General features: G+C 36.1%; 1 protein-coding gene and 1 long non-coding RNA gene across 2 annotated transcripts; one reads left to right on the plus strand and one right to left on the minus strand.

Annotated features, from left to right (window-relative positions):
• The first annotated feature begins 4,564 nt into the window (after window positions 1–4,564).
• Window positions 4,565–6,143, plus strand: LOC142615105 (serine/threonine-protein kinase WAG1-like). The gene has a single exon (XM_075787800.1). It carries the CDS (start codon window positions 4,620–4,622, stop codon window positions 5,955–5,957), a length of 1,338 nt encoding a protein of 445 aa, XP_075643915.1. The 5' UTR covers window positions 4,565–4,619; the 3' UTR covers window positions 5,958–6,143.
• Window positions 6,144–7,708: 1,565 nt separating this feature from the next.
• LOC142615253 (uncharacterized) lies at window positions 7,709–10,094 on the minus strand. The gene is made up of 3 exons (XR_012840707.1): window positions 10,003–10,094; window positions 9,108–9,475; window positions 7,709–7,985 (listed from the first exon to the last, which is right to left on the minus strand). It is a non-coding gene; the product is annotated as an uncharacterized LOC142615253 (long non-coding RNA).
• Between the last annotated feature and the right edge of the window lie 1,506 nt (window positions 10,095–11,600).

The raw sequence follows: 11,600 nt of genomic DNA on the forward strand, positions 1-11,600 counted from the left end.
GTAGAAAACCTCTTTGATTGCTCCAGCCTGTTTAAGCTTCCGGACTTCGTCTTTTACGGCTTCAGCGTGTTCTTTAGGTGACTACCGAGGTAATTGTTTCTTCGGTGTTGCGTTAGGGTTAGCATTTAGATGATGACAGATAAATTTGGGATCAATCCCAGGTGCTTCATATGCACTCCACGCAAAAATATCAAGATTATCCTTAAAAAAATACACCAACTGCGCTTTGTCCTTTGTTGGGAGTAGAGTCCCGACTAAAAAATATATGTCTATGTCTTCCCTAGTAACGAACCTCTCCAACTCCTCGCATGATACTGAACTATCCAAGGATGCTGACGACCTAAGCTGTGATTGCTACAACGTCGGGTGCACCTTAGAATAACTCAATTCAGTAACATGATGATCAGTTGTTGGCACCATGCATTGTCTAGCCGTTGATTGACATCCCACTAATTCAACCAGCCCTCCATTAATGAGATATTTCACCTAAACATGCAATGTGAATGCAAGCGCCCCCATGGCATGTAGCCACGATCTGGCCAAGATGGTGGTATACGGCGAAAAGGCATCCACTACTATGAAATCCACATACACCATTTTGTCCCCAGTCAAAATTGGCAATCGGATTCTCCCCTTTAGGATAGTGGTGTTCCCATCAAACCCAATCAACGGGGCTTCATATTAGTCTAAATCTTCAAATTTGAGCCCTAGACCTTTAAACAAGTTTGGGTACATTATCTCAACCCCATTTCCTTGATCAATCATCACCCTTTTGACATCATACCTCGCTATCCGCAAGGTCACCACCAGAGCATCATCATGTGGCTAAATGGTTCCTACTTTATCTTCTTTAGAAAATCCTATGATCGGTTGATCCAAAACTCTAGACCTTTTACTCGATGCTTCTCCCTCAGGGCATTCCACTTGTGATGACACCATCATTACCCCGCTAGCTGGGTGAGGCTTCTCTCTCGGGGTCGCAAAAATGACATTTATTGTCCCCAAAGATGCCCGAGGTGCACCATCACTTTGTAATCCTGTCCCGAGCTGATCTGCTTGATTATATTTGGTTGTTATAGAAATTGCTTCAACTTACCATCTTTAACTAGCTAATCTAGAAAGGCTTGCAAAGTTTTGTAATCCTCGGTCGTATGGCCTCGGTCTTGGTGATACTGACAATACAAGCTTTGATTTCTTTTAGCAAGATCGGCCCCCATCTTGTTTGGCAATCTAAAATAGGGCTCATGCGCCTTAAACATCGAATTCACCACCTGAGGAGCTGCAACATTATGGGATGCTTGATTATAATACTTCCTCCTTGGTCGGGAGGATGAGAACCAGCTTGCCAAGCTATCCTTTCGACTTCAATCGGTGGTGGAAACCTTAGCTTTACCCCTGGTAGAGCTTTGATTTTCCTCGACCCTTTTTTGCTCTTCAATCTGGTCCATCGATTGGTGCATATTCTGAGGTGGTTTCATGGTAGTGACTTCCATAAATCGGAGTTTGTAGGAAGACCCACTTTGGAATTCCGTACAACAACGTCCTCAAAGTCTCCATCAATTTTGTTAAATCTCCTGGTATCGGTTAGAATAAGTCTTCAATGTTTCTCCCTCTGTCATTGACATTGAGAGTAAAGAGTCCAAAGGTCTAGGGACTCGGCTACAGGTCAAGAATCTTGCCCTAAAGGCCTTGGTTAACTCCTCAAAAGAATGTATCGACCCTTTGGCAAGACTATCAAACCACCTCATTGCCATTGGACCAAGGCTTGAGGGGAAGACCTTACACATCAAAGATTTATTCCTGGAGTGAATAACCATTCTTTGGTTAAAATGGCTCACATGCTCAACATGGTTAGTCTTACCATTATAGATGGTGAAAGTAGGTTGATTGAAGCGGCGAGGGAGCTTAGCTTGCTCAATATGCTGAGAAAATGGAGAGCGAGATATTTGAAGGAGAGCTTTACCCATGGCATCATGCCCTTAACCCCTTCTTGGTGGGGTTCCAGATTTCTTACAATAATGCCTCCGTCCTGAGGTATGCTAGGACGATGATGTGAATGACTCACTGGATGGAGTCCTACTCCTAGGTCGATAACTTTCATCACTACTAGTACTTGAATATTGGTCTGAAGGAGGATTCCTATCATCCCTTACTCGTCTACGTAACCGTTCTAATTTCCTCTCCAAGTTATGCACTTCTTTGTCAAGCGATTGATGGCTAGCCTCCTACTGCCTCGTTTGCCCTGAAGAAAAAAAAGATGCTCCCTGACTATGCGTGTGAGCCTCGTGGCGATCTCTCCTCCGCTCCAGATTAACAAAGTGGTCCCTGCGCTGGGAGCCAACAGATTCCAGAGATCCGCTTCGCCCTTGACCACACATAGTTAAGAAGTTATGCAAGGGTATTAAGAGAGACTTTTCCCATAGACGGTGCTAGTTGTGGCTAGCAAAAAAGCTAAAAAACAACTTTAAGTCTTAAATGATGAGTTTGCTATTTTCTATCACAATTAATTTCTTTAGAGATGGGATATCAAGTCTATTTCTGAATACCCAATACAAAGATCAAGAAGGCTTTTGTCATAGTATAATGAGATAAGTGGTATTTATTTCATTGATGTTCATTTTGGAAATTGATTGAAAAACAAGTTAAGTGTTGGTCCTCGTGTCTAGTCCGAGGAAGCTGTTACAAAATAGATGAACTCTCTCTCTCTCTCTCTCTTTTCTTTTCTTCTTTCTTTTTTTTCTTTTTTTTTTTTCCTCTTCCAGATGTTTTATCTTGCTTTATATATCCAGCTTAAATGCATCTGGATCCTACACTTGGAGGATTGTGATTATACACCTAGAATTCTTGTCCCATCCGGAACATACCAATAAGTTTTACACTAAAATCTCATTTGTGTCACCATTGTTTATGGTTCGTCCTTATTAATGCGGTCAGAAAAGTGATTGTCTTGTATTTAAAGCGGAGGGGATGGCTTTTATACCCTTCCTTCTTCATCCTTCTCGCATTCCGTGCCAAGTTAGTTTTTCCCTTTTGGCGGTTTAACTTCATGCCCTTTATACTACTAGTGCTCGTCCCTCCGAGGTTTGGAGTATGTCCTTGGAATCTTCATCAAGTGAGTTACCCCAATTTCTTTTCAAGTCGTGAGATCTCTGCCCTAGATCATTTTATGGATTTCACCTCCTCGGAAATGACCTTGACCGCCTGTTTGCTAGCTTTGGATCCTCGTCCCCCCATAGATATAATAATAATAATTCGTATGGTCAATTTAATAAAATTATATTAACAAAATTTTATCATAATATATATTATTTTTTTTTTTGGTGTGTGGTTTTTGATGAAAATATGGTGAGTCTTTGATCTTGCTTACAAAATATTATTACAAGATTATTTTAAGATACATGTAATTTTTTTTTTTTTTGGGTAATAAAGAATACATAAATATAGAAATAGAAAACTACACAGTCTTAGGGCCAGGTTCAATGCATAGTCTATTACATTCGAGACTAGTAAGGTCAACATATGTATCAGTTTCATATCTACAAAATTATGAGAGGGAGGCAAATTTTGAATATATTATGAACGTGACAAAGTTTAGCTACAAAATTGGTTGTAGCCAACCTTACTCAATATCTTTTTATTGGAAGTGAATTTTGACAAATCCACTATTTTATGGCATTTTCTTCTTATATTCTCTATACTTGCAAAATTTCTAGAAAATTAAAATACAATATATTTGTTATCAATAAATTGTTTGAATTGCAAATTTTTGTAATTCAAAATTATGCATAAAATATAAATTTATAGATCTTATAGTAAATAATATTTAATTGACATAAAATTTGACATGTATTAAACGCGTAAAGAATATGTAATTCATTCAAAACATGCAATACAATTATAACTAATTTTATAACTAAACTTTTTCTTTACGAGTAATGACAAGAATATTATAAACTTTAAATATTAAAACATAATGAATATGCACCCTCACAATTGGATAATTGATGAACAAAGTTTTTCTCCAAACTAATTTGGAGAGAAACCCTACGAACTCATCATATATATTTATATTGAGTGTGAATTTTAAAATCTAACTATTAAATTGCATGTTCTTATTACATCCTTAATACTTACAAAATTTTAAGAAAATCAAAGATCAATTGCTATGTCATTAAATAAAGGTTATAATCTCAAGTTTTTGTAATATAAAGTTGTATATAAAAAATAAGTTAATTGATCAAATAGTAAATAATATCCGATTTGAACAAAATTTAATATGCATATTAAAAATATAAAGAACATGAAATTTGATATGCATTTTCAAAATTTATATTCAATGTAAATATATATGATGAGTTTGTAGAGTTTTTTTCCAAACCAATGAAGAAAAACTTTGTACATAATTGATTTAGGAGTAAACACTGCACACAACCAGGCTCCAGCAAGCTCTTCCTACTCCATCTCGCACCAAACTTTCTTTCCTTTCTTTCGTCACATTTTGACCCCACCCACCTTCCTCTCCCACTCTTCAAATTCTTCTTTATAAACACAACATCCAAACCCTCTCCAACCCCTCCTAATAATCTCAAGCTCCCAATAATAATACCCCCCCATCAATAATGAACGAAGACTACTCTCTATTCCCTTCAGATACAGATCTCGACTTCAGCTTCAACAGCTCCACGACCACCACAACCACCACCTCCTCCTCCGCCCGCACCAGCTTAGCTCGCTCGAGCCTCACTCTCAGCTTCAACGAGTCCCACTTCTCAACCACAACCCTTCTCCCTCACCCTCACCACACCTCAGACCCACATTGGTCCGCCATTAAAACCATCACCAACCTCTCCTCCGACCACAAGCTCCACCTCAAACACCTCAAACTCCTCAGCCACCTCGGCACAGGAAACCTCGGACGCGTCTTCCTCTGCAACCTTAAACACTTCGAACACCTGAAGTTCGCTCTCAAAGTCATCGACAAAGACTCATTAACCCCCAAAAAACTCTCGCAAGTCCAAATCGAATCCCACATTCTCTCCCTCCTCGACCACCCTTTCCTCCCAACTCTCTATTCCCACTTCGATGTCTCTCACTACACTTGTTTCCTCATCGATTACTGTCCCAACGGCGACCTCCATTCTTTCCTACGTAGACAACCCCATTACCGGCTACCGCTCCAGTCGGTCAAGTTCTTCGCCGCCGAAATCCTGATCGCTTTGGAATATCTACACGCGCTCGGAATCGTGTACCGCGATCTGAAACCGGAAAACGTTTTGCTACGTGAAGATGGCCACGTCATGCTCTCTGACTTTGACTTGTGCTTCAGAGCCCACGTGGCACCCACTTTCGACGAGTCCGAGTTTGTCGCCGAGCCAACGACAGCGTTTTCGAAGTCGTGTGTTGGAACGCACGAGTACTTAGCGCCCGAGTTAGTCTCCGGTTACGGTCACGGTAACGGGGTGGACTGGTGGGCTTTTGGTATTTTCATCTACGAGTTGTTGTACGGAACGACGCCGTTTAAGGGAAGGAACAAAGAGAGCACTTTGCGTAACATAGCTTCGTCGAATAAGGAAGTGAGGTTCTTCCACGTGGCGGAGAGAGAAAGCGAGGAAGGGATTGAGGAGGCGAGGGATTTGATAGAGAGACTGTTGGTGAAGGACCCTAGAAGAAGGGTTGGGTGTACCAAAGGTGCCACTGAGATTAAACGACACCCGTTTTTCGATGGGATTAAGTGGTCGTTGATCAGAAACTATAGGGCACCACTGCCACATCAGCAGGTGGTGAGGAAAGGAAAGTCACCGCACTTGACGCACGTGAAGAGGCAAGGTGGGTTGTGGCCGTGGTGTAAGAGATTTGGGTGCTTCTTGAAAAATAATACTAGTAAAAGTAATAGTAAAAGGAATTACTACCATTACGTAGATAGTAAAAATTATAGTAAGGTTAGGAAATGTTCGTAGATTTCAAGGTTTTTTTTTTTGTATTTTTTTTTCTTTTTTTGTGTATGTTTGATAGGGGTGAGGTTTGAGTTTGGGCATGGATTTTGTAAAAATAGACAGTGAGATAACAAAGCTACCAATTTTGTTAGAGTTGTTAATTTCAGATTTTTGTTTTTGAAAATAGTTGATTTCAGTTTTTGAGTTTCACTAATTATGAAATTAATTAACCACTATTATTGAATATATGCATAAATATAAATAATGCGTCATGCTTTTACCATTATTTTACCACAATTTATCCATGTGATGAGCTGTAAGTGATGTAGTTGTGGACTTATATGAATCCTTTATTTTTACTCTACTATTCATAGCTTGCTATGTGAATAAATTGTATGTTCTTAGCATTTTTTAATAAAGAGGTTTTGAATATGATTGGCTAAAGTTTAGACCCAATGGGGTAAAGTTTGAGGGAGGTTTACAGTTCTCATCGGTAGGACTACAATTGCGCATTTACGCCACTTGTACTTAAGCACATAGGACTTATAGTCTTAGATAATTGCTTTAAAAAAAAAAAAAAAATCAGTCTAAGCTAATTATCAAGAAAAAAAAAAAAGAGTCCTAGCTAGTACGAGCTCAACTTAATTCAGCTCAGCCCATTATTAGACACATGGGGATAATTGGAGATAGTAACGGGTGATGGATTAGTGGTCCTTTTTTGGGCCATTGGCATCTCAACTAGTATTGTTGCCAAGTTGTGGGTCCTTTGTGATGGAGCAAATTGGAATTCTCACCTCGTGTTCGGATTTTGCCATACAAAGGAGGCTGGTCAGAATGGAAAAAAGGGCGTCTGAATGGAAATGATTGAACTATCTTAAACGACTCTCTTTCATCTTTTCTTCAATAAGGAGCTACTCTTATCTTTAAGCAAATTTCTAAGTCCTCAGAATTGTTGCTTACACCGATTAGAATGGCACATATTATTGTTCAATTGCTTGGAGCCTTTTTTTTTGTTTTGTTAAATGATGATTCTTCCTAAGGATTAAAAAGTCCTCATCAAGAAAAGCCCTATTAAATATTTTGTTATTCATTTACAGCACATCAAGGGTGCGCAGTTCGTTCTCCCAAAAAAAAAAAAAAAAGAGGATTTCTCACTACTGGGGAGAATGGGTCTGAAATACCTCCTGAATTTTTGCTTTTGTGACTGAAATCCAGTATGTGGGTTTTGAGCAATAGCATTCTTTGAGAGCGAGTGACAATTGATAGTGGCAAAATTGACTATTGCTTAAAAGAATTCCTTAATGCTTTGCTTTAGATTAGATCTATACATCCATTGGTTGTATAATTTAATTTCTGAAAACTTTATTTCCATTTAGTTATCCTGATGGAGATTGCCATTTTTATGACAATCTCCATCAGCTACCCATATAGATCTTTCAACCCTATATGCATAAGTATGTTAAAATTTGTGTAAATCAATTTTACTACTCTGTGCATAACATAATGAAGTTAATGGCTAGCAGATTTTTATCCTGTCTGGTATGCCATTTTTCCAAGGGAACATTGCTAGACAATACATGTGTTCACCCCAAAGGGGAGTTGAAGTTAGAATATTCGAATATGCAAAACTGAGTGATCATAGTAGCAGTGCACATATCATGGTACGAGGGCATGTATCGCAACAGAGAAGTCTCCCCCATTGTCACAGATCACATATTCAAAGTAATACTAAAAAGTAGAGACAAAATTAGCAGAGAAGAGGGCCAAAATATAAGTTACAATTCAAGACATAGGATATTAACTTCAAGAAGTGACAACAATAACATAGCCCTAAATGAAAAAACAAGAGAGTCAATAACTTCAAGAAACTATTTTAAGAATTGTTGGCATTTGTCCCGGTGAGAGTCCAAGATTTTCATTGCCAAAAGACAACTCAAATAGACCTGGCCATTGGAAACCTTCAACAACCATAAGTGGAGTTTACCAATTGCAATTCATCTGGCACCATAAAAGAAAAGTGGGAAAGGAGAATGTAAGGATGATGATACACTTCTGCAATAAAATGCAAGCTTGTTATAACAATTTACACAATAAGCTAAAATAAAAAGGGCCACTCTGTTCTAGGTACAGGTGCTATGCATATGGGTTGAGAATCAACAGAAACTGTAGGGAGCCTAAAGTCTTGGCATGTTTATCATTTGGAGGGACACAACTTAATAGTCAAAGAAAGGGAGTAATTGCTGCTCTACTCTAAAGAGTCATATTATATTTTACCAAGAGAGAGAGGGAAACAAAGGCAATCAACTTCCATAGGGAAGTTCAGAAAAATCTACTACAGAATTATAAGAGGTTAATAGGGAACAAACCCATATCAAATCCTATCCAAAGCTCAGAAAAAGAAAATCAAATGATAAACACCATATAGCTCTTGACATATAAATTATACTTCAACAACAGCAACAACAACAACATTGAAGCATTAATTTGGCAGCAGAGTAATCGTTTACAAACTACCACACAATTCTACTTTGCAATTAAAAGGAAAATGACCACTATCATGTCATTAATTTCATAGTGCAGTTATTAGCCTACATAGTACGATTTTTTTGGGACTAAAATCAGCAGCTATAAATTCATTTATGCTGATCATACTAACACTATAACCAAGCCACAATGTATATGCCATAGTCGAAACAAAGATTCAACTTGTGGTATTAATTAGATACCCAAAATGAAGATTCAACTTAATGTTGTCTTCTTTTTCCACTTTGGGATATAAGGCTTAAAAACTAACCAGAGCACAACAATTTATATAAGCAAATACATCAAATACTGATATAGTCCATTAACCCCATAAAATCAATACTAAAAGAAAAACAAAACCTAAAGCAATCAAATAGGAAACAATGAAATTAGCATAACCAAACAAATGAATAAAAAAAAAAACAGATTATGTAAACACATGAACCAACTAGTGCAGGCAAGTAGGAGCAGAGAAATTAAAGAGACAAATGGGTGAGAAAGACTGTGAGAGTGCATATAAGGATTGTGTATGTGTAAGTATGGGCACCAATTTATTGTAAAGCCCATCTACACCTGATCCTAGACCTTGTAGGATCTATATATGTTATACTTTACTGGCATTTTTCGAATAGCAATCTTTGTCTTTGTAACCTTCTTTCAATTCTTGCTTTTCTGTTCTTTCCGGTTACTCTGGTTCGGCCTTCGCATCTCTGTACATTTTCTCTGCAATATTCTTCTTTAGATTTGAACACCTCTTGAATGCCATGCAGTGCCTCCAAGAGCTTGCCGCAATCATAAGCAGAAGCAACAGCAGTCCCTTCTTGGTTGGAAGCGACATTTATGGCATCAGATGAAGATGAAGAGGAAGATGCAACATTCAGGGCCTTTGAAAGTTCTCTAAAGTCAAAACAGGAAGCAGTTTGTTTGAGCTTAAAACTGCTGGAATTAATACCATGGGAGTGAGTTTTGGGAAGTCTATTTGAATCTGACTTCATTGTTTATGAATTATGATCTCCCACCTAAATGACCCAACAAATTTTTAGTATCATATAGTGACTTTCTAAATCATTATTATCATCTTATAAACAAAGCAAAGTATATATATTGTTCATAGAATGACTATTATTATAATTTTATTAAATGCATACATATCAAAATAGAATGATGAGTGATGACATCTAATCTAACCAATGTGCCCAAGAAACCAAAAACTCCAAATTTTTAGAATGATAGTAATTTTCAATGCTTTCCAAATATAATATTTTGAATTTAGTTACAAATATCTATTCAAAAATATTGAAAAAATAGAAACAGTTCTATGTATAGATCACCCAAGAACGCTTATTTGTTCAAATTTAGTGACAAAAAAATAAGGTGTTCAAACTGGGGCCATGGTCTACTATCTGGTACTCAAAACCGTGCAACAAAAATTGGAGAAATTTGAGGGTTTAATAGATGTGAGATATGAGCGGTGATTAGAATTTAACTTTCTAAAAAAGCATTGTGACTTGTCTATAAGAGAGAGAGACAGAGAAGAGAGAAATACGTGAGAGGGTAGCAGCAGCGAGGTACGGGTGGCTGGGCGAGCAGTCCGAGCACGACGAACGCACTAGTGGCTGTGGAAGATGTATGTCAGTGTGTCGCTATGTCTGTGTTTTTGACTTTTTGTATGAAAAGTGAAAGCCCTTCCTGAATTTTGGGTCGGGTTAAAATCGTCCATTTCAAGAAACATTGTAGGGGGACTGAAAAAATTATAAAAAAAAATTGGTTTTTTTTTTTTTTTTTTTCATAATTTTTTTATAAAATAGTTTATTAATGTATGTCATGAAGGCTTAGTAAAATCCTAACCCATTTAAAATTGTAGGCTTTTTCTTCTCTTCTCAATTTCACTTTTACGATTTTACCACTTTTTAATTTATTAAACTCTTTATTTTCTTTTTAAATATCTATGTTTTATCCTAATCATTTTTTTAGAGAATTTTAACATATGACGTTGATTCGGTTTTTGGTATAGGTTGAAAGTGAATTCTAAATCTCTTATTTTACTTAAAGACTTTATAGTCTTTACGCTAACTGAAATCCACTTATTTTATCTTAATCTAATACCCACCTTTTATATATATATATATATATATATATATATATATATATATATATATATATATATATATATATATATATATATCCTTAATATTTTTCTTGACAATATGGATATTCTATCTTTGATCTGTAGACGATAGAAAAATCAACTACAATATTTGGCATTTTTAGTTATGAATATTGTCAAAACTATCTTTTACTACAATATAAAAGATGATTTTTTTTAACATTCTCTAAGATTTATTTTCTTAAAAATAATACTGAAAAGGAATTGTAGCCAAATATATTATAGAATCAATCATAGATAATTTTTTAGATTCAAAATTAATAGCATTGAGTTATAATTCAATAAGTGACTGAATTAAAACTTAAAATGTATTTAGAAAGTACAAATAATTATTTTGTGCCTTTTCTTTTATTTACATTTTATTAATAAAATGCTAATGTAGATTTTTATATATTGATTCAGTTTTTTTTATTCTTAATATATTTCTTGTTCATGAAAGTTTCTTTTTTCATGATGTGGCCCCAAAAGCGAAAACCTAGCTTTGTCCCTTGCTCAAACTTAATACTTAAAATTGAGTATGTAAACAAGTATGTGCAAAGATTGGTTACAAACTTATTTATAGCCTAAGGTTACAACTTCACTTAATATTTTTTATTAGATTTGAATTTTGATAAATTCTGTTAGGTTTTAAAAGTTTAGAATAATTGACAAATCGTGAACAAAAACTTGTCTAGGTATAGATCTTAAAGTTTAGAACAACTGTTGTTCACTGCTCATTTTAGCAGCATATGCTTCATTTGTAAAATACAAATGGGCTGTCCATACACATCCAAACGTCGTGCAATTTTATAGAACCACTCTCTTGGATGTCTAGTATATACCATATCAGTTTCAGAGTCAAAGCATAAAACCATGATTAATTAAAAATCATATAAGACAACATGCTCAAATTTGTCTTGACAGAATTTATGCAACTTAGAAATTAAACCATTAATTTTATATTGATCCAAATTCTGTGAGACCACTTCTATTACAAC

The sequence above is a fragment of the Castanea sativa genome, chromosome 11 (genome assembly GCF_040712315.1).
Source record: "Castanea sativa cultivar Marrone di Chiusa Pesio chromosome 11, ASM4071231v1".
Lineage (NCBI taxonomy): Eukaryota > Viridiplantae > Streptophyta > Magnoliopsida > Fagales > Fagaceae > Castanea > Castanea sativa.

Bases quoted from the DNA above. Each gene is read 5' to 3' on its own strand.
- LOC142615105 (XM_075787800.1), top strand. From the start codon at position 4,620: ATGAACGAAGACTACTCTCTATTCCCTTCAGATACAGATCTCGACTTC.